Source organism: Oncorhynchus mykiss, chromosome 11 (assembly GCF_013265735.2).
Source record: "Oncorhynchus mykiss isolate Arlee chromosome 11, USDA_OmykA_1.1, whole genome shotgun sequence".
In the NCBI taxonomy this organism is placed as follows: domain Eukaryota; kingdom Metazoa; phylum Chordata; class Actinopteri; order Salmoniformes; family Salmonidae; genus Oncorhynchus; species Oncorhynchus mykiss.
In genome coordinates, this window is record NC_048575.1 from 19,215,136 (window position 1) to 19,239,533 (window position 24,398).

Below are 24,398 nucleotides of genomic sequence, written 5' to 3' on the forward strand. Positions count from 1 at the left end.
AGAAGTGATTCAGCTCATCTGGTAGGCTCGTGCAACTGGGCAGCTCGCAGCTGTGCTTCCCTTTGTAGCCTGTAATAGTTTGCAGGCCCTGCCACATCCGACGAGCATCGGAGCCGGTGTAGTACGATTCAATCTTAGTCCTGTATTGGAGCTTTGCCTGTTTGATGGTTCATCTGAGGGCATAACAGGATTTCTTATAAGCTTCCTGGTTAGATTCCCGCAACTTGAAAGCGGCAGCTCTAACCTTTAGCTCAGTGCGAATGTTGTATGTAATCCATGGCTTCTGGTTGGGGTATGTACGAACAGTCACTGTGGGGACGACGTTTACGATGCACTTGTTGATAAAGCCAGTGACTGATGTGATGTACTCCTCAATGCCATCTGAAGAATTCCGGAACATATTCCAGTCTGTGCTAGAAAAACAATCCTGTAGTTTAGCATCTGCTTCATCTGACCACTTTTTTATAGACCGAGTCACTGGTGCTTCCTGCTTTAATATTTACTTGTAAGCAGAAATTAAGAGGACAGAATTTTGGTCAGATTTGCCAAATGGAGGGTGAGGGAGAGCTTTGTACGCGTCTCTGTGTGTGGAGTACAGGCGATCTGGATTTTTTCCCCCCTCTGGTTGCGCATTTAACATGTTGATAGAAATTAGGTGAAACTGATTTAAGTTTCCCTGCATTAAAGTCCCCGGCCACTAGGAGCGCCACCTCTGGGTGAGCGGTTTCTTGTTTGCTTATTTCCTAAAACAGCTGACTCAGTGCGGTGTTAGTGGACTTGAGGTCCCCACGTTGAAAGGACAAAGACCACCTACAGATCTAAGCCAACCTTGGAGAACCTAACGAAATTAGCATTGAATTTCAATGTGAAGGTGACGACCTACATGCCAGAAGGATGAATTTTGACTATACCAGCCAGAATATAGCATGAGCATATAGCATGGCAACTTTATGACATAATTTGTAACCAATGTATGATCCATTCTGTGTATATGTAATTCTGTGTGATTACTTAGGTATTTAGTAAATAAATCATTAAACCAACTTTGTATCACTGATTCAACTTGTTAGCCAGAGTTCGTGAAGATAACCAAGAATTTACAACTTTCAGATGAGACTAAATAAGGTGAGGATTAAATATTGACTGCTACTGATGTAAAAGATTACTAGGTCTTTAAGAGTTTATTCAGGAGATAATAGCTCTATAAACATTATTTTGTGGTGCCCCGCCTTTCTAGTTAATTATCTACCTGATTAGCTTAATCAGGTAATATTAATTACAGAGAAATTATTTTATAGAATAGCATGTCATATCACTTAATCCGGTATAGCCAAAGGCACGACAAAGCACTGGCAAAATCCTAGAGGAAAACCTGGTTCAGTCTGCTATCCAACAGACACTGGGAGATAAATTCACCTTTCAGCAGGACAATAACCTAAAATAACCTGAAATATACACTGGAGTTGCTTACCAAGACGACATTGAATGTTCCTGAGTGGCCTAGTTATAGTTTTGAATTAAATAGGCTTGAAAATCTACGACAAGACTTGAAAATAGCTGTCTAGCAATGATCAACTACCAATTTGACAATTGCAAAGCTCTTAGAGACTTACCCAGAAAGACACAACAGCTGTAATCGCTACCAAAGCTGATAGCATATATTGACTCAGGTATGTGAATACTTTTGTAAATGAGAGATTTCTGTATTTCATTTTCAATAAATGTGGAAAACATTCCAAAAATATGTTTTCACTTTGTCATTAAGGGTTATTGTGTTTAAAAATAATCTATTTAATAGTGGAATTAGTGGAATAAGACAAGGGGTATGAATATTTTCTGAAGGCACTGTAGCTATTTGATCATATTCGACACAGTTTCACTGGAATTATCAAACGACAAGAGTCAGACAAACAACAACCCTCAACATGTAAACAGTTCATAAAAATGAATATCTTGGAAGGTAGGCTGGTGTACTTTTTGGACTTACAGTCTGTCTTAACTAAATTGGTGCTCACATAACTTTCATTAGCTAGCTAAGGTTTGCATCAGGGCCGGCATAAATGACATAAGCTGTCGCTTAGGGCCTTTAGTCCCCCCACAAAATAAGTGATGTTTTTATGAACTGCAGAATACAGAAGGTGCAAGTTCAAAATGTGATTGTGCATCAGCAATTTTTCTCCTTTTATTTAAGTCACTGACAGTCATGCTTAGGGCCCCCAATTCTTGCTTAGGGCCCCCAAAAGCCTAGAGCCGGTCCTGGTTAGCATGCTAGCTTGTTACACTGACAGCTGTCAGTCAATGGCCTTTTTATTGTTATTTATCTGCTACGCGTGGAAATCACCACAACGTTCATACCACCAATTCCTGAATAGGTATTAGCAGCCTGTGTCAGTCTTCGAGGTGGAACCTAAATTAGAATTTCCACTCTAGGACAGGAATTACTCGAAATACATGTAGGTGTGGCAACTTCCTCTGAGATGGGCCTTTAATGAACATAGGCCAACACTCCATCTCACAACAACAGGCTGAAATTTCAGGCAGTCTTTTCAAACAGCTCTTACACTAAAAGGGCATGATCATAATTTTCACAATTTCACAGTATTATTCCAACATAGTGAGGAAATATATTTAAAACACAGGATTATCATGTTTTTGACTGCACTGGGCCTTTAACACTTTAGACTAAACAAAACGTCTGCTCTGTCTTAGATCTGCTCTGGACTAGTTTGATAGCCATATAAATTCTCTAATAATAATTCTCTTCAGGGACATTCTGATGAAGGTCACAGTGGTTTTAATAATGGTTGAATTCTAGAAATCGATAAAAATATAAAATATTAATTCCAAAACCATCCATCATCATCATCAGACAGAAGCATAAGGAGAGACCCCACACCTCACGTTGAGTCTCATGGTCGAGGAACGACCTAACACGAGAGACAGTGTCTCTACATCAACTTTCAGTATGAAAACTGGCACCACCATTAGAAGAAAATATATCCCTGATACTGAGTGAATGGAGTCTATTTTCCAGTAGCGAGCAGACAGTGTAGAGGGCATAGCTCTTCAGTGACTGGTTAAAGGGGAATAGAAAATCTGTACTACAGCCCAACTGGGGTGACTTTACACTGAGACTGGAACAGGGCCGCAGCCAGATGCCCTAATAGGATATGCTGTGTGTGTGTGTGTGTGTGTGTGTGTGTGTGTGTGTGTGTGTGTGTGTGTGTGTGTGTGTGTGTGTGTGTGTGTGTGTGTGTGTGTGTGTGTGTGTGTGTGTGTGTGTGTGTGTGTGTGTGTGCAGGCTCCCTCCTGCTGTGAGTGTTTACTGGCAGCGCTCATAGATTTCCCCCAAATGGCCGTGTCCAGGATTACACTGTATACAGGGGTCAACTAGCAGACACTGACACACACACACACACACACAAATACACACACACGCTAAAATTCACACACACACACAGGCGGGTATTATGAATGTTTGAAATATCTGCTTCCAAGCTGAGTAATCAGAAATTAGCACAGAGAGTGGATGGTGAAGGACAGAGAGGACAAGGACAGAGGATTCAGCTTCTAAAGACAAGGAAAGGACACTGTTCCTGACTATCAAACTTGGATGTATTGAATGAATAAAGCCTCATGAAAGCAACACCGCTTCATTTAATCTGCTTGTACTACAGTAGCTCTATCACGGTATCATACGGTTACAGAAAAGTGGTCGATTACTTCCAAATCAAAAGTGGTCTACAATAACACCTCCAAAAGTGGTCTATAATGTTGAGGTGATTTTACATCACATGAATGGGAGAGATCTGATATTGTTATTTTATATGTTACCTTTCCAATTCATTCACATGACTTTAAACTGTCACAACGTTAGAAAAGTAAACTTGGTAGCAGACAGCCTGACAAGCAGCCAGCAGAGAGAAGCTTTCTCCCCCTCCATATCGGACTGCAGCTGTGACAAGGAAAAGGAGATTTGAATTTCTCTCCTCCCGTCCTGACCCTGAGAAGGCGTTAATTTAACCAAACTGCAAATCAAGCCTGTCACGACTGGCATTACACAGACAGAACATCGATAGAGAGAGAGATGAGATGGAGAGATTGAGGGTGAGAGAGGGATTGGGAGGGGGAGGGATTGAGAGGGAAGGGGTGAGGGAGTGAGAGAGGGTGAGGGTGTGAGAGAGAGGGACAGAGAGAGAGAGACAGAGAGAGAGGGAGAGAGAGAGAGAGAGAGAGAGAGTGAGAGAGAGAGGGGTGAGAACAGGAGAGAGATATACACAAACTCACACACACACACACACACACATTCACAAATCACGTCTCGCCTAAAACAGGGTCAATGATATTTGGGAAGGAGGAACCATATAGAATAAACAACCTATAAATCAATAATCTTATTGAGGTCTGGGTATTAAAACAACATTTCAGAGCAGCAAAGTTTGTTTTCTGCTGATTATAAAGTGCAGTGAACAGCTGGATGACTGGGACACTGATTTCTATGTAGAGAGCACAAGAAAGTCTACCCACTATAGTAATTACAAAGTCGAGGACCACAACAATTAATCTGTGTGCCTCAAAATTGAATTATCCCACTGAGCTTCAGTCTAAGCATTGGTTGTGGGAGATAATTACAAGTCTTTAGGTATCAGGTTCCTCATCACACAACAATAGTCCACTGAGCCCTATTGGATACATCTGTACTATAAAACTAGATGAGTTCTGCCATAAAACATAAAGCTATCAGAAGGACCGTTCTAACTCAAATCTATTATAATCCATGATTACTTCACCACTGGTGCTTCCATATGCTATATACTGTACTCTTTGGATCACAAACTATGAACAAATAACCACATAGAAATAAACTTTAAAAACACGCACACACACAAGCACACACACACTCACTCACACACACACATATTCCCTCCATGCGGAACTGTACATTATTCATTGCTCTGGTGTTATCTAACCGGAAATCTCCATACAATTATTATCCCTCAGCACCGGAGCGCCACAAGGATGTGTGCACTCACCTCTACTCTACACCCAATGAATGCACCTCCAACAACGCACACTCAAGTTTAAAGATTAAACCACTCTGGTCGGTCTCATCACCGACAGCAATGTACCGTGGAGAGGTCGACCGACTAGTGGCCTGGTGCAGTCAACACAGACAAAACCATTGAAATGGTGGTTGACTTCAGAAAACGCCCCTCCACCATCTCTACCCCTCTAGATTGACGGCTCAGCTGTTAGCATGGCTAAATCATTCAAATCCCTGGGGACCATCATCTCCAACAGCCTCAAGTGGGAGGACAGCATCACAGAGGTCACCAAGAAGGCAGACCAGTGGATGTACTACTTGCGGCAGCTGAAAAAACGTGAAAGTTTTACGCATCAATCGTTGAGTCTGTCCTCACATCCTTCATCACAGTCCGGTTTGGGTCTGTGTCTGCCCGCTGCAACGGCAAAGCATTGTCCGGTCTGCAGAGAGGGCCACCTGCCCACCTGCCCTTATCCATGTACTGCAAGACTCCAAGGCAAGAAAGATCATTGTCAACCCCTCGTACCACCTCCTCCAAAAATTCATTTCTTGCAGGCGGTTCATGTCACTCATGACCAAAACCTCCCACCACCTGAAAAGTTTATTTCCCTGGGCTGTAGCCCTCACCAACCGGCCATCTGGCACATAGAGACTAAATGTATGTGGCACACTGCATCAAGCCATCTCTGAACTGTACTCTAAATAACTGCACTATACTGCATTACTCTGTTCATCTCTTTGCATTTATATATATTCATACTGACACTGTACATTTTTGTACATTTATACACTGTACATCAACCGTATACCCACTGTATATCAACCGCATACTCACTGTATATCAACCTGTATACTCACTGTATATTTGTATATCTGCTAATTCTCTTATAGCTCTATAATCACTCTACATAGTTGTATATAATGTGTGGGAACTTTGTTCTGTCTCTAACGTTAAGTGTTGTCCATCACTAGCAGCACCACCAGGTAAAATTGTGGGTATGTGTAAATGTACTTGGTGAATAAAGGTGATTCTGATATTCTCTCTCTACGAGCCAATCGGAGTGAATTGGCACCTTTGATAAAGATGAGCAAAAATAAAGATGTATAAAATAAATGATAGAAATACGCTCAAAATTCTATTATTTTGTACAAATACTAAAGTTTATTGTATTAGTACAAAATAATAGAATTTTGAGCATGTAATATACCTCAGTATTTGTATTATTTATTTTATACAGTCTTTTTTGCTGATCTTTTGCCCTCAGAACAGCCTCAATTCATCGGGGCATGGACTCTACAAGGTGTCGAAAGCGTTCCACAGGGATGCTGGCCCATGTTGACTCCAATGCTTCCAATGTTGACTCCAATGCTTCCCACAGTTGTGTCAAGTTTTGCTCTCTTTTCCAAAATCTGAGTTAGAATCTAGCTTTATGCTTAGAATACGTGTACAATGCCCATTTCTATAAATATCCAGAGACTACAATAAACCCAGAAATAGAACATCTCTGGATATTGATACAAATTGGCATTGTACACATATTCTAAGCACATAGCTAGATTCTAACTTGAATTTCTGGAAAAGAGAACAACATTTTAAATTTCAAAACAGTGCATCAAAAGAGTTTTGAGTTTGACATTGACAGCGCTAGTCTGCAATTATAAATTGTTTCGTGGCAAAGCGACCCGCAATTTGTGAATAGCTCATTTCTAATCACAGTATTTTAACATTTAATTTGACTTCCCAGTCTGTCTCGTTTGAACTCATCGAGGTGATCATCTCATACAATTATACTGTAGATTGGAGCGAACGAAGATGACAATGTCACATGAATGAATCCTCAGCAGTAATTAATATTGAGCCGCCGTCGGGTCCCTGATGACTTCACGTTTGATAGCAACAGCTCCACTCATTTGTTTCAACTGTATTAGTCTATAATATAATATAGACTATAGCCATGAGAGATTAGCCATCCATCACTGTCAATGCCATACGTATTTGCAAGGGAAAAATTAGACTTATTTGAAATAATTTAAAATACATTTTTCAATTTGATGAATGTGGACGTGGCCCCTACAGTAAGTGCTGTGGTAGGAAGCATGGCAGCGTGAACCAGCCTCTTCACAGACAGACACACATAAGATAAGATGTAGAGTCATCGTGGGTTCGATTCCCGCTGGGGCCACCCAGTAAGTCGCTTTGGAAAAAAGCATCTGCTAAATGGCATATTAAATATATTATGATTTTTTTCTGTAAAAGCACAGTCTGAACCGACGTAACCCACTGGCTCTGTGGTAATGTGTGACGTGAAAATGCCCCTACAGAGGAAATCACAGGTAGCAAGTTAGCAGTGTGAACAGAGAAGGGAAAGGTGAATAATAATTCACAGAAAGATTCACGGCAAGGAGCACAGTAAGGAGGGAAAGGAGTGGGTGGGGCTGCGACAGAGAGTGGGTGGGGCTGAGACAGAGAGAGTGGGTGGGGCTGAGACAGAGAGAGTGGGTGGGGCTGAGACAGAGAGAGTGGGTGGGGCTGAGACAGAGAGAGTGGGTGGGACTGAGACAGAGAGAGTGGGTGGGACTGAGACAGAGAGAGTTGGTGGGGCTGAGACAGAGAGAGTTGGTGGGGCTGAGACAGAGAGAGCGGGTGGGGCTGAGACAGAGAGAGTGGGTGGGACTGAGACAGAGAGAGTTGGTGGGGCAGAGACAGAGAGAGTTGGTGGGGCTTTGACAGAGAGAGCGTGTGGGGCTGAGACAGAGAGAGTGGGTGGGGCTGAGACAGAGAGAGTTGGTGGGGCTGAGACAGAGAGAGTGGGTGGGGCTGAGACAGAGAGAGTGGGTGGGGCTGAGAGAGAGAGTGGGTGGGGCTGAGATAGAGAGAGTGTTCCAGTGGGTATAATTACTGTATATAATAGCAAGCTGTATAATTGGTTGTCTGACAATCAGAACACACAGCTGGTCACCACAACAATAATAAGTGGACAAGGTATGTTGTGTGGGGATGGGGGTTGCACACAAACACACCTCCCTGCTAACAGAAGCTAACATCCAGGTGTGTCCTCTCTCTGGATTGGTCACCATGGTGATAGCCACCATGGTGATGTGTTTAGAATGTAGGATGGTCACAGAGGGACTGCGCCTGCAAGGTTACCAGGACATTACCACCAAAGAGCTGAAGACACACACACCCACCCACACACACACACACACACACACACACACACACACACACACACACACACACACACACACACACACACACACACACACACACACACACACACACACACACACACACACACACACACACACACAGAGGAAAGAGCAGTGTGTGTGTCTGTGTTTAGATCTGATCTGTCTTTGATCACAACATCATACATACATTGATCTCCCACTACACACACACACTCTCTCTAACCTCTCCTTCGCTCTGTCTTTTCATGAACACAACATTTCCAATTCAGTTCGTCCTTGACCTATAGGCTACATATGAGGAAAATTAAAATGTCCGACAACATATTTTTTTTACAAATGTGAAAGGATTTGGTAATGTCCTTGTGACGGCCCGTGATCCAAGGTGAATCCACATTCCATCAGACGAACCGCTGTTCAAGGCCCATAAACCTCTCCCAATTCAATCAATGGGTCTCAAAGGAATGTGTTATCTGAAAGAATCCCTTTAGATTGTGGAGGCAGAGGAACATTTGTCTTTCAATGGAATGTGAGGGGAGATACACTACATCAACAAAGGTACAGTGCCTTGCGAAAGTATTTGGCGCCCTTGAATTTTGCGACCTTTTGCCACATTTCAGGCTTCAAACATAAAGATATAAAACTGTATTTTTTTGTGAAGAATCAACAACAAGTGGGACACAAACATGAAGTGGAACGACATTTATTGGATATTTCAAACTTTTTTAACAAATCAAAAACTGAAAAATTGGGCGTGCAAAATTATTCAGCCCCTTTACTTTCAATGCAGCAAACTCTCTCCAGAAGTTCAGTGAGGATCTCTGAATGATCCAATGTAGACCTAAATGACTAATGATGATAAATACAATCCACCTGTGTGTAATCAAGTCTCCGTATAAATGCACCTGCACTGTGATAGTCTCAGAGGTCCTTTAAAAGCGCAGAGAGCATCATGAAGAACAAGGAACACACCAGGCAGGTCCGAGATACTGTTGTGAAGAAGTTTAAAGCCGGATTTGGATACAAAAAGATTTCCCAAGCTTTAAACATCCCAAGGAGCACTGTGCAAGTGATAATATTGAAATGGAAGGAGTATCAGACCACTGCAAATCTACCAAGACCTGGCCGTCCCTCTAAACTTTCAGCTCATACAAGGAGAAGACTGATCAGAGATGCAGCCAAGAGGCCCATGATCACTCTGGATGAACTGCAGAGATCTACAGCTGAGGTGGGAGACTCTGTCCATAGGACAACAATCAGTCATATATTGCACAAATCTGGCCTTTATGGAAGAGTGGCAAGAAGAAAGCCATTTCTTAAAGATATCCATAAAAAGTGTAATTTAAAGTTTGCCACAAGCCACCTGGGAGACACACCAAACATGTGGAAGAAGGTGCTCTGGTCAGATGAAACCAAAATTGAACTTTTTGGCAACATTGCAAAACGTTATGTTTGGCGTAAAAGCAACACAGCTGAACACATCATCCCCACTGTCAAACATGGTGGTGGCAGCATCATGGTTTGGGCCTGCTTTTCTTCAGCAGGGACAGGGAAGATGGTTAAAATTGATGGGAAGATGGATGGAGCCAAATACAGGACCATTCTGGAAGAAAACCTGATGGAGTCTGCAAAAGACCTGAGACTGGGACGGAGATTTGTCTTCCAACAAGACAATGATCCAAAACATAAAGCAAAATCTACAATGGAATGGTTCAAAAATAAACATATCCAGGTGTTAGAAGGGCCATGTCAAAGTCCAGACCTGAATCCAATTGAGAATCTGTGGAAAGAACTGAAAACTGCTGTTCACAAATGCTCTCCATCCAACCTCACTGAGCTCGAGCTGTTTTGCAAGGAGGAATGGGAAAAAATGTCAGTCTCTCGATGTGCAAAACTGATAGAGACATACCCCAAGCGACTTACAGCTGTAATCACAGCAAAAGGTGGCGCTACAAAGTATTAACCTAAGGGGGCTGAATAATTTTGCACGCCCAATTTTTCAGTTTTTGATTTGTTAAAAAAGTTTGAAATATACAATAAATGTCGTTCCACTTCATGATTGTGTCCCACTTGTTGTTGATTCTTCACAAAAAAATACAGTTTTATATCTTCATGTTTGAAGCCTGAAATGTGGCAAAAGGTTCAAGTTCAAGGGGGCCGAATACTTTCGCAAGGCACTGTATGTGGACACCCCTTCAAATTAGTGGATTCGGCTATTTGAGCCATACCCCTAGCTGACAGGTGTATAATTCGAGTACACCGCCATGCAATCTCCATAGACAAACATTGGCAGAAGAATGGCCTTACTGAAGAGTTAACTAAAGGTTAAATAAGGAAAAAAACATTCTGCCCTGCTAGAGCTGCCCCGGTCAAATGTAAGTGCTGTTATTGTGAAGTGGAAACGTCTAGGAGCAACAATGGCTCAGCCATTGTTAGGCTCAGCCAAAGTGGCTCAGCCAAAGTGGTAGGCTTCATGAAATGGGTTTCCATGGTTTCCACCGCCATTGGACTCTCTGGAGTGATGAATCACGCTTCACCATCTGGCAGTCTGACAGACGAATATGGGTTTGGCGGATGCCAGGAGAAAGCTACCTGCCAGAATGCGTAGTGCCAACTGTAAAGTTTGGTGGAGGAGGAATAATGGTCTGGGCTGTTCTTCATGGTTCGGGCTAGGCCCCTTAGTTCCACTGAAGGGAAATCTTAACGCTACAGCATATAATGACATTCTAGACGATTCTGTGCTTCCAACTTTGTGGCAACAGTTTGGGGAAGGCCCTTTTCTGTTTCACCATGACAATGTCCCTGTGCACAAAGCGAGGTCCATACAGAAATGGTTTGTCGAGATTGGTGTGGAAGAACTTGTCTGGCACAGACCTCAACCTCAGTGAGCCCCTTTGGAACACCGACTGCGAGCCAGGCCTGATCGCCCAACATCAATGCCTGACCTCACTAATGCTCTTGTGGCTGAATGGGAAGCAAGACCCTGCAGTAATGTTCCAACAGCTAGTGGAAAGCCTTCCCAGAAGAGTGGAGGCTATTATAGCAGCAAAGGGGGGAACAACTCCATATTAATGCCCATGAGTTCTGAATGAGATGTTCGACGAGCAGACTTCTGAACAAGTAGTGTATACTGACTACAACACACACAGGTGTGCAAGCACACACACAGATGCTTCCATTTATCAGGCCATTGATATTAACTATCTCTCTCTCTCTCCTTTTCTGGACAAACTAGTACAATACTGTAAACACACACATACACTGAGTGTACAAAACATTAAGAATGCCTTCCTAACATTGAGTTGGACTCTCGTAAGCGTTCCACAGGGATGCTGGCCCATGTTTACTCCAATGCTGTCACGTCCTGACCATAGAGAGTCCTTATTTTCTATGGTAGAGTAGGTCAGGGCGTGATTGCCTCTAACCCTATTACAGGGGCTGAGTCACTGGCTTACTGGTGCTCTTTCATGCCGTCCCTAGGAGGGGTGCGTCACTTGAGTGGGTTGAGTCACTGATGTGATCTTCCTGTCTGGGTTGGCGCCCCCCCTTGGGTTGTGCCGTGGCGGAGATCTTTGTGGGCTATACTCGGCCTTGTCTCAGGATGGCAAGTTGGTGGTTGAAGATATCCCTCTAGTGGTGTGGTGGCTGTGCTTTGGCAAAGTGGGTGGGGTTATATCCTTCCTGTTTGGCCCTGTCCGGGGGTATCATCGAATGGGGCCACAGTGTCTCCTGACCCCTCCTGTCTCAGCCTCCAGTATTTATGCTGCAGTTGTTTATGTGTCGGGGGGCTAGGGTCAGTTTGTTATATCTGGAGTACTTATCTTATCCGGTGTCCTGTGTGAATTTAAGTATGCCCTCTCTAATTCTCTCTTTCTCGCTCTCTCTCTGAGGACCTTAGCCCTAGGACCATGCCTCGGGACTACCTGGCATATTGACTCCTTGCTGTCCCCAGTCCACCTGGCCATGCTGCTGCTCCAGTTTCAACTGTTCTGCCTGCGGCTATGGAACCCTGACCTGTTCACCGGACGTGCTACCTGTCCCAGACCTGCTGTTTTCAACTCTCTAGAGACAGCAGGAGCGGTAGAGATACTCTCAATTATCGGCTATGAAAAGCCAACTGACATTTACTCCTGAGGTGCTGACTTGCTGCACCCTCGACCACTACTGTGACTACTATAATTTGAACATGCTGGTCATTTATGAACATTTGAACATCTTGGCCATGTTCTGTTATAATCTCCACCCGGCACAGCCAGAAGAGGACTGGCCACCCCTCATAGCCTGGTTCCTCTCTAGGTTTCTTCCTATGTTTTGGTCTTTCTAGGGAGTTTTTCCTAGCCACCGTGCTTCTATACCTGCATTGCTTGCTGTTTGGGGTTTTAGGCTGGGTTTATGTACAGCACTTTGAGATATCAGCTGATGTAAGAATGGCTATATAAATACATTTGATTTGATTTGATTCGATTGGGGGGTTAGTCTATTTTCTTATTTCTGTGTGGGGTTCTAGGTTTGTTTTTCTATGTTAAGATTGTGTATGATTCCCAATTAAAGGCAGCTGGTAATTGTTGTCTCTAATTGGGGATCATATTTAAGTAGCTGTTTTTTCCATCTGTGTTTCTGGGATATTGTTTTGAGTTAGTGCACGTAGCATCTCTGTTGTCGCGGTTCGTTGTTAGTTTATAGTTTATTTGTTTTTGTCTTTGCTTAGTTTCACTCTCTATTAAATAATGTGGAACTCAACATCCGCTGCGCCTTGGTCTGACATTTATTCTAGCGAACATGACAGAATATCCCAGCAAAACAGGACCAAGCAGCGTGCCCAGGAGGAGAGGGTAACATGGACTTGGGAGGAGATTCTGGACGGGAAGGAATCCTGGACAGGATCGCCTCCCATAGCGGGAGACACAAGGAGAGAAGGGAGAACAGCGACGACGCCGGGGTTCGCGGCCACAAGGAAAGCCCAAAAGACAGCACCAAAATATTTTTGGGGGGGAGGCACACGAGGTGGTCGGCGAGGCCGAGGAGTGAACCAGTGACAACATGGGAGGAGGTAGAGAGGTGGTCGGTCGACCCAGGGAGAGTGCCAGAACCCGCCTGGGAGTCAATGGAACAGTGCGAGGAGGGATACCAGAGAATGAAGTTGGCGAGTAGTATGCAGCAACGCAGGCGTTTGGAGGAGCGTGTTACCAGTCCGATGCAATCTGTGCCGGTCCCACGCATCAGGCCTCCAGCGTGCCTCCACAGCCCAGTACGTCCTATGCTAGCTCCTCGCACTCGCCATGCGAAGTGTGTCATCGAACAGGTACCATTGATGCAGGCTATACGCACCAGGTCTCCGGTGCGCCTTCACAGCCCAGTACGTCCTGTGCCCCCTCACCGCACTTGCCCTTAAGTGCGTGTCACCAATCGGTGTCACCTGTACCAGCCTCACGCATCAGGCCTCCAGTGCGCCTACCCAGTCCGGTACACCCTGACCTACTCTACCATAGAAAATAAGTACTCTCTATGGTCAGGACAGTACCCCCCCCCCCCCCCCCCCCCCCACACACACACAGAGACTTTACTGCAAACCCTTTTGGTTTCAGGTTTTGCGGCCGGAGTCCGCACCTTTTTTTTAAAGTTTTGTACATATATATATATATATATACACACACACACAACTGTGTGACTCTATACACACACAGAGACAGACACTTTTCCGTATCTCTTTTCAATAATGTATCTAGATAGAAGGTTCCCTGTTGAGTGGTCAGGGTGGTTTGTTTTAATGTCTTATTCAATGCTGTCTACTTGGCTGAAGCTCTCCTCTCATAATCTACATAATGTCTCCCCATTACCTCCTGATTCCCCTGCCAAGCACTCATCCTTGACTTCTAAAACACTGAACCCACTGCATAGGACTAGAATACTCATCTTGCTTCAGTGTCAGGTTCTACTGCAAATCAGTTTGTAGTTAAGATGTGTGTTTTTGATTAAATAAACTTAGAGTGTGTTTAAGTCCCATGCTGACAACTGATATTGACACAAATAATGCACACACACACACACACACACACACACACACACACACAGAGAGAGTCAGGCCTACCTGTTCTTTGACAGAGGCCAGGATAGCGGAGGTGGTCTCCGTCCCGTCTGATCCATCTCCGTTAGATGATGGTAGACCTGGACTCAGCAGACTGGCTCCCTTCTCCTGCTCTGATGGCTGGTCTGGCACAGGCATACCTCCTATAGACAACATCAACATCATGTTACATATTATACAAACATCACACAGTGAACCTGCTACAGAACAATAATAATATCATTTTACAGTGACAATATCATTTTCACTACATGGTAATAAATGCATCACCTGAAATGCCTCCTATAAACAATATTATTATCCTTAAATAGTAATACAGGTAGAATACCTCCTACACAAGAGCAATGATATCATCATGTCTATACAAACGTCACATAATAGGAACATGAGTAGAAAAACACTGTTTTAATATCAAACATCCAACATGGTAGGGCCTTGCAGACTTCCTGAAAGGTAGACGCTAGGGGATAATTAGAGATTCTGAGGGTTTAGGCAGTGAAATCAAATCATGTCAGATTATACTGGCCTTTCCAATGTTGCTGGAGCTCCCTCGCTCACACTTCAGAGTGTTAGCTGGCTTATATAACCTGCAGTGTGAGCAGTCTGTCAGCCTATCCTGAGAGAGAAAGAGAGAGAGAGACAGAACGAGAGCGATGAGAGAGCGAAAGAGATGAGAGAGTGAGAGAGAGAACTCACTGCTAATTCTGTGCAACGCCTTTGTACAGTGTCTCGCTACTGAATGTCGCCAGGCGCTCTGAAAGTGCTAACTGCCAATCTGCAGGCTGGCACTGGCACGTTCGAGTGGTAAACCTGTTACTGTGAGGAGGTGTTTTAAGAGGTACCTGTGTGTGTGTGCCTGTTTGTGTCCCGTATTCTCCCTCCCTCTTTCTGCCCCTTCTAGATTACCAGGACATTACCATCAAAAAACTGAAGAAAAACACACACACTCAGACACACACAGAGACTTCCATTTCCCAGGCCATTGATTTTTTTGTGACTCCTCTCCTAGCCTCCCACTCAGACAAGTACAGTCAAATTAATCAAACTTTCTGTCTATCTCTCTACACCCACTCTCTCTCTACCCCTCTCTCTCTCTCTCTCTCTCTCTCTCTCTCTCTACCCCTCTCTTTCTCTCTACGCCACTCTCTCCCTCTCTACCCCTCTCTCTACCCCTCTCTCTACCCCTCTCTCTCTCTCAGTAATTTGGATGGTGCTTCGTGATATTCACTGATAACATACAGTATCTGCTTCTGCACAAATTGGTACAATACTGTAGACATACACACACATACATACAAACTGCGCACACAGACACCCAGTATGCAAGGTGGCACTGGCAGGTTTAAGAGGTAAAACTGTTACATGTCTCTCTCTCTCCAACTCCAACTAAGTCTCTCTCGTCCTTCAACATGTTTATCCTTCAGCTGTGTGCCTGGCTCCACCATGGTAGCCAAATCACATCACCGTGGGAACTGTGTCCAGACAGCATCAGTGTTAGAACAGACAGGGGTGAGAGATCCCTGCAAGACTGGTTCCTCTCTCTGTCCTTTTACTGGGCCAGATAGACAGGGACATACACACACACACAAGCACACACAAAATCATTTTGGTTAATTTCACATATATACATAGCAGTCATTATGTCACTTGTCTCACACACAAACACAGCACCCTCTGTTTGCCTCAGTTGTTGCAACAGCCGTTATGTAGGTCTGAATATACTGTGTGCAATACAACAAATCTATCGACATTAGTTCTAAATCAATGGGACATTTTGACTCAGTATCAGGTAATGATGCCAGTCACTGAATTGGAATTGAGGCCTATAGATTTCTCAGCATAATCTACACAACAGATACATAGGAATATGACCTTAACTTGGAGTGTCACATCCTGACCATAGAAAGCCTTTATTTCCTATGGTGGAGTAGGTCAGGGCGTGACTGGGGGATGTTCTAGTTTATTATTTCTATGTGTAGTCTAGTTTTTTCTATTTCTATGTTGGCCTGGTATGGTTCCCAATCAGGGGCAGCTGTCTATCGTCTCTGATTGGGGATCATATTTAGGTAGCCTTTTCCCACCTGTTGTTTGTGGGATCTTGTTTTTGTATTGTTGCCTTTGAGCCCTACAAGGCTATACGTTCGTTTGTTTCTCTTTATTGTTTTGTTGCTGGTTCACATTTAAATAAAATATGATGAACCCATCTGTCCAGCTCTACGCTCCAGACCTCCAGTGCGCCTCCACAGCCCAGTACGTCCTGTGCCTGCTCCTAGCACTCTCCCTCAAGTGCGTCTCCACAGCCCAGTACGCCCTGTGCTTCCTCCCCGCACTCGCCCTGAGGTGCGTGTCAACAGCCCGGTGCCACCTGTACCGGTCCCACGCATCAGGCCTCCAATGCGCCTCCACAGTCCAGTACGTCCTGTGCCTCCTCCCTGCACTCGCCCTGAGGTGCGTGTCACCGGTCCAGTGCCACATGTACTGGCCCCACGCATCAGGCCTCCAGTGCGCTTCCACAGTCCGGAACCTCCTGAGGCGGTCCACAGTCCGGAACCTCCTGAGACAGTCCACAGTCCGGAACCTCCTGAGACGGTCCATGGTCCGGAACCTCCAGCTCCATGGCCGGAGCCTTTTCCTGCGCCGATGCCCAGTTTAAACACGGCGTCCAGTCCAGCTCCAAGGCCAGAGTCTTCTTCTGCGTTGGTGCCCAGTCCAGGCACAGTGTCCAGCCCGGGTCCATGGCTGGGTTCACGGGATGAGCGGGTTCTTCGTCCCGCACCGGAGCCGCCTCCGATGCTGGAGGATCCGCGGGATGAGAGGGTTCTTCATCCCGTACCAGAGCAGCCACCGACACTAGACACCCCCCCCCCCCAACCCTCCCTTTTTGGTTTCAAGTCTCTAATTGGGGATCATATTTAGGCAGCCTTTTCCAACCTGTTGTTTGTGGGATCTTGTTTTTGTATTGTTGCCTTTGAGCCCTACAAGGCTGTACGTTTGTTTGTTTGTTTCTCTTTATTGTTTTGTTGCTGGTTCACATTTAAATAAAATATGATGAAACCAAATCACGCTGCACCTTGGTCTACCCATTTCGGCGAGCGTTACAGAGAGAGCAACAGAGAGAAAGACAAAGAGAGAGAGGGGGACACTTGTGGGGATTAGTTGAACAGAGAGAGAGAGCAACACAGAGAGATAGAGAGAGAGACCGACAGACAGACAGACAGACAGCAACAGAGAGAGAGAGAGAGAGAGAGACAGACAGACAGACAGAGAGCAACAGAGAGAGAGAGACAGGTGAGGCGTAAGGGATCAGAAGGTAGTGTTTCTCAAGTCTTTATTAAGAGAGAGAGAGAGAGAGAGCAACAGAGAGAGAGAGAGAGAGAGAGACAGGTGAGGCATAAGGGATCAGAAGGTAGTGTTTCTCAATTATTTCTCTTAAGAGACAGACAGACAGACAGACAGAGCAACAGAGAGTGAGAGAGAGAGACAGGTGAGGCGTAAGGGATCAGAAGGTAGTGTTTCTCAAGTCTTTATTAAGAGAGAGAGAGCAACAGAGAGAGAGAGAGAGAGAGACAGACAGAAGGACAGACAGACAGACAGACAGACAGACAGACAGACAGACAGACAGACAGACAGACAGAGAGCAACAGAGAGAGAGAGAGAGAGAGAGAGCGAGAGAGACAGACAGACTGACAGACAGACAGACAGAGAGCAACAGAGAGAGAGAGAGAGAGACAGGTGAGGCGTAAGGGATCAGAAGGTAGTGTTTTTCAAGTCTTTATTAAGAGAGAGAGAGAGAGAGAGAGAGAGAGAGCAACAGAGAGAGAGAGAGAGAGAGAGAGGTGAGGCATAAGGGATCAGAAGGTAGTGTTTTTCAAGTCTTTATTAAGGGCTGGTGAATGTGGCAGCTTTCCTCTGCTTGGGTAGAGGACTTCATAATGAACTATGAACAACAGACTAAACTTACAGTAAATGGCAATGTCATTGCCCATCAATTATCTGTCACAGTTATCTCATTTAATCCTCATAGCAAGCAAGGATTTAATATTGAACAAACTCCTTGGAGACGTTCAGCCACGTTCTCCAAATGTTACATTTTGAAGTTGCTCCAAACGTCACATTTTGAAGTTGCTCCAAACGTCACATTTTGAAGTTGCTCCAAACGTCACATTTTCAGTGTTTTTGTTGCTCCTGCTGCTCTGTATCATTCCATTTCTCTAAACGTCAAAATTATTTGTTAAGGGTTAAGTTTAGGAACTCATTCTGAATGGTTAAGGTTGGGGTTAGGGTTAGGGTTAAAACCAGTGTCCATGACTGGGATCGAATACGCAACTTCGGATTACACCCATCCACCACCACCACAACACCCTAGCAAAGCCTACTTAATAGTAATAGCGCTCACTGGTGCCCCCTAGTGGCCGGGTTTGAAAGCATTTCCCAAAGTCCTCAGGATTTGGAAAGACCTCCAATTTCGATTTCAATGACCAATGATCAATTACGGAGAGACATTTCAAAGCCAAAAGCTTTTTAAATGTTATAATGCATGACTTGCTTGTGTATTTATGCAGAAAAGCAATGATGACTTTAGCTCATTTCCTTCTGGAAAGGCTTAATATTTAACAGCAATTTGGCTATGAGAGTTACAATATGCACACATATGCGCACATACACACTCACACACACAAGCACACACATGCAAAAACAGTACACTCATACACACACGCACGCACACACATGCACACCAGGGTTGTGCTCAATTCAGAATTTTTGAAGTGACTCCCATTCAACTGATGAGATTAAATTCGAATTGGATTGGCCACATTTGAATTTGAATGACTGGAAATAGAATTTAATTCAGTGCAATTCAACGAAATTCCACTCAGTCATAGAACATATGAGTTTAATTGAATCTGACAAGTCAGACTTCCAGATACCAAAGAATATACAGTGCCTTCTGAAAGTATTCAGACCCCTTGACTTTTCCACTTTTTGTTACGTTACAGCCTTATTTTAAAATGTATTAAATTGTTTTTTTATGGTCGTTATGGGGTCATGTGTTTAGGTTGCTGAGGATTATTTATTTTTTAAATCCATTTTAGAGCAAGGCTGTAACTTAACAAAACGTGGAAAAAGTCGAGGGGTCTGAATGCTTTCTGAAGGCACTGTGTAACATTTCTCTGGAAACAATATTCATATAATCTTTTAAACTTAATGCTTTGAAATAGCCAATAATATTTCCCTCAATCATTTCATTTGTTTGGATTCTTTTTGAAGTCTTCAGGGTCAACTTGAGGTTTAACTAGTGCATTCTAGGAAATGTACATTTTCCACATATTGAAAGAATGTAAGTGATTAATGAAATCAGGCAGGTAGCCTAGCAGTTATGAGCGTTAAGCTAGTAACCAAAAGGTCACTGTTTCAATTCCTAAAGCTGACTTGCTGAAAAATCTGTTAATGTGCCCTTGAGCAAGTCACTTAACACTAATTGCTCCTGTAAATCGCTCTGGATAAGAGTGTCTAATAAATTGCTCAAATGTTAAATGATAATAACTTACAATATTCAGGTTTTGTTTTCCTTGATCATTCATTTTAAGAGTTTGTCCTGAAAATCTATTGTTTCATCAATATTGTATGTGTATGTCTGTGCCCAATAATGTCTGTACCCTGCTTTGTGCTGCTACCCATGTTGTGTTGCTACCATGTGTTGTCATGTTGTGTTGCTACCATGTGTTGTCATGTTGTGTTGCCACCATGCTGTGTTGTCATGTTGTGTTGCCACCATGCTGTGTTGTCATGTTGTGTTGCCACCATGCTGTGTTGTCATGTGTTGCTGCCTTGCTATGTTGTTGTCTTAAGTTTCTCTTTATGTAGTGTAGTGTTGTCTCTTGTTGTGATGTGTGTTTTGTCCTATATTTGTATTTAATTTATTCATATTTTTAATCCCAGGCCCCCGTCCCCACAGGAGGCCTTTTGCCTTTTGGTAGACCGTTATTGTAAATAGGAATTTGTTCTTAACTGACTCACCTAGTTAAATATAGGTTAAATAAAATAAATAAAAATACAAATAAATGTATATAACAACATGTTTGATGTTTTATGTACAAGATGGATATTTGTATATACTACACCTTATATAGAATCGAAGATGCATTTGAATAAAATGTCACTATTTCCATTCATTCTAATTCTAATTGCAATTCAGTATCCTGTTTACTACTTCAATTTAAATTCAAGAATTGAATTGGAATTTATGAAGCAGTCTCAGTTCAATTGTGAATTGAGCACAACCCTGACACACACGAATTGAGACTTATCCCGTCTGGAGGTTGGTCAGCAAAGAGAATCCATGCATGAGAAGCATGGTTAGATCTAAGCCTGGCTACTATGATGAACATCTGAGGCTTGACACAGCTGATCACAGCTGAAGGCCTCTTAATCACTACAGACTGATTCAGAATCAGAGCTAAACCAAGCCTGATGTATCCTAATCACCACTGACAGCTGACTGCAAATCAGTGCTTAAAGCAAAGTTTCACCCACATTTCATAATTCAGAGGGCATTTTTTTATTATCTCCTCAAGACCAGGCGTGATTGCAATATGATTAGGCTTGTCTTTCCTATAGTAACCACTCCATGCTAATGCTAGCACCGATTACCATGACACAAGGGCATACTACTGATTGGAGATCAGTGCTTATAAGGCTAGGTGATTTGTCTCAATCCTTTACCAGTACGGAACACTGATTAAAGAGCAGTGCTTAAAGCTGGACAGTGTATCTGTGAGTGAGTCTCTGAGGGCAGAGATGCATGTAGTCTATGTAGCTGCAGTGCCTTCAGAAAGTATTCACACCCCTTGATTTTTCAAAATGTTTATGTTACATCCCGAATTAAAAAATGGATGTCATGCCCTGATCTGTTTCACCTGTCTTTGTGATTGTCTCCATCCCCTCCAGGTGTTGCTGATTTTCTCCAGTGTATTTATCCCTGTTTCCTGTCTCTCTGTGCCAGTTCGTCTTGTATGTTTTTCCAAGTCAACCAGCGTTTTTCCCGTTCTCCTGCTTTTTGCTATTCTCCTTTTTCTAGTCCTCCTGGTTTTGACCCTTGCCTGTTTCTGGACTTTGTACCCGCCTGCCTGACCATTCTGCCTGCCTTGACCAGGAGCCTGTCTGCCACTCTGTACCTCCTGGACTCTGATCTGGTTTTGACCTTTTGCTTGTCCACATCCATTCTCTTGCCTACTTCCTTTTGGATTAATAAACATTGTAAGACTCCAACCATCTGCCTCCTGTGTCTGCAATTGGGTCTCGCCTTGTGTCATGATACTGGCCTAAAAATACTATGATGTTTTTCTGAATTTTTACAAAATCATTAAATATGAAAATCGAAAATGTCTTGAGTCAATAAGTATTCAACCCCTTTTTTATGGCAAGCCTAAATAAGTTCATGAGCAAAAATGTGCTTAACAAGTTACATAATAAGTTGCATGGACTCACTGTGTAATAATAGTGATTAACATGAGTTTTGAATGACTACCGCATCTCTGTATCCCACACTTACAATGATCTGTAAGGTCATTCAGTTGATCAGTGAATTTGGCTATGAAAAGCCAACTGACAATTACTCCTGAGGTGCTGACCTGTTGCACCCTCTACAACCATTGTGATTATTATTATCTGACCCTGCTGGAAATCTATGAACGTTTGAACATCTTGGCCATGTTCTGTTATAATCTCCACCCGGCCCAGCCATGAGAGGACTGGCCACCCCTCAGAGCCCGGTTCCGCTCTAGGTTTCTTCCTAAGTTCCTGCCTTTCTTTATAGAACGTTTTTCCTGGCCACCATGCTTCTAAATCTGCATTTCTTGCTGCTTGGGGTTTTAGCCTGGGTTTCTGTATAGTACTTTGTGACATCTGCTGATGTAAAAAGGGCTTTATAAATAAATTGATTGATTCATTGAATGAATTTCAACCACAGATACAACCACATCTTTGGGAGGTTTTCTAATGCCTCATAAATTTAAATAGTTAAAAAAATGTATTTAACCTTTATTTATCTACCTATTGGTAGATGGGTAAAACAAAAAGCAGACATTGAATATCCCTGTGAACGTGGTGAAGTTTTTAATGACACTTTGGTTGGTGTATCAATACACCCAGTCACTACAAAGATTCAGGCGCCCTTCCTAACTCAGTTGCCGGAGAGGAAGGAAACTGCTCAGCGATTTCACCATGATGCCAATGGTGATTTTAAAACAGTTACATAGTTTAATGGCTGTGATTGGAGAAAACTGAGGATAGATCAACAATATTTTAGTTACTCCACAATACTAACCTAATTTGACAGAGTGAAAAAAAGGAATAAAAAAAATAATCAAAATGTTTAATTTAACCTTTATTTAACTAGGCAAGTCATTTAAAAACAAATGATTATTTACAATGACGGTCTACCAAAAGACAAAAGGCCTCCTGTGGGGACGGGGACTGGGATTAAAAATACAAAATATATATATATATAAATATAGGACAAAACACACATCACGACAAGAGAGACAACACAACACTACCTAAAGAGAGACCTAAGACAACAACATAGCAAGGCAGCAACACATGACAACACAGCATGGTAGCAACACAACATGACAACACAGCATGGTTGCAACACAACATGACAACAACATGGTTGCAACACAACATGGTAGCAGCACAAAACATGGTACAAACATTATTGGGCACAGACAACAGCACAAAGGGCAAGAAGGTAGAGACAACAATACATCACACAAAGCAGCCACAGCTGTCAGTAAGAGTGTCCATGATTGATTCTTTGAATGAAGAGTTTGGGAGAAAACTGTCCAGTGTGAGTGTTTGTTGCAGCTCGTTCCAGTTGCTAGCTACAGCAAACTGAAAAGAGGAGCGACCCAGTGATGTGTGTGCTTTGGGGACCTATAACAGAATGTGTCTGGCAGAACGGGTGTTGTATGTGGAGGATGAGGGCTGCAGTAGATACAGTTGAAGTCGGAAGTTTACATACACCCTAGCCAAATACATTTAAACTCAGTTTTTCACAATTCCTGTCTTAGGTCAGTTAGGATCACCACTTTATTTTAAGAATGTGAAATGTCAGAATAATAGTAGAGAGAATTATTTATTTCAGCTTTTATTTCATTCATCACATCCCCAGTGGGTCAGAAGTTTACATACCTTAGCATTGCCTTTAAACTGTTTAACTTGGGTCAAATGTTTTGGGTTCCCACAATAAGTTGGATGAATTTGGGCCCATTCGTCCTGACAGAGCGGGTGTAACTGAGTCAGGTTTGTAGGCCTCCTTGCTCTCACACGTTTTTTCAGTTCTGCCAACAAATTTTCTATAGGGTTGAGGTCAGAGCTTTGTGATGGCCACTCCAATACCTTGACTTTGTTGTCCTTAGGCCATTTTGCCACAACTTTGGAAGAATTCTTGGGGGTCATTGTCCATTTGGAAGACCCATTTGCGACCAAGCTTTAACTTCCTGACTGATGTCTTGAGATGTTGCTTCAATATATCTACATAATTCTCCTGCCTCATGATGGCATCTATTTTGTGAAGTGCACCAGTCCCTCCTGCAGCAAAGCACCCCCACAACATGATGCTGCCACCCCTGTGCTTCATGGTTGGCATGGTGTTCTTCGGCTTGCAAGCCACCCCCCTTTTCCTCCGAACATAACGATGGTAATTATGGCCAAACAGTTTTATTTTGTTTCATCAGACCAGACATTTCTCCAAAAAGTATGATCTTTGTCCCCATGTGTAGTTGCAAACCGTAGTCTAGCTTTTTTATGGCGGTTTTGGAGCAGTGGCTTCTTCCTTGCTGAGCGGCCTGCAGTAGGGGGAAACAACTGGCCGCCTCTCCACCGTTGTTTTTGTTGCCGAGCTGAGGAGAAGCATGGTAAAAAACATTGCAGTATATTATGCTCTTCTATTGCATGCACAATGATGTCAGAGGGGGAAAAAATTGTGTTCATTGATTGCGGTACCTTCTTTCTTGTTGTAATTTCTCAAACGGACGTGACTGTTTCGCCATTAAGGATTCCAGCTTTAAGGTTTGG

General features: G+C 43.4%; 1 protein-coding gene across 1 annotated transcript in view; it reads right to left on the reverse strand.

The window, feature by feature from the left end:
* LOC110535425 (catenin delta-2) overlaps positions 1 to 24,398 on the reverse strand; it is a 393,927-nt gene that overhangs the window by 339,654 nt on the left and 29,875 nt on the right. The window contains exon 2 of the mRNA XM_036935119.1: positions 14,322 to 14,461. Within this exon, the coding sequence (XP_036791014.1) occupies positions 14,322 to 14,456 (135 nt within the window). The 5' untranslated portion in view covers positions 14,457 to 14,461. The remainder of the gene's footprint in view (positions 1 to 14,321; positions 14,462 to 24,398) is intronic.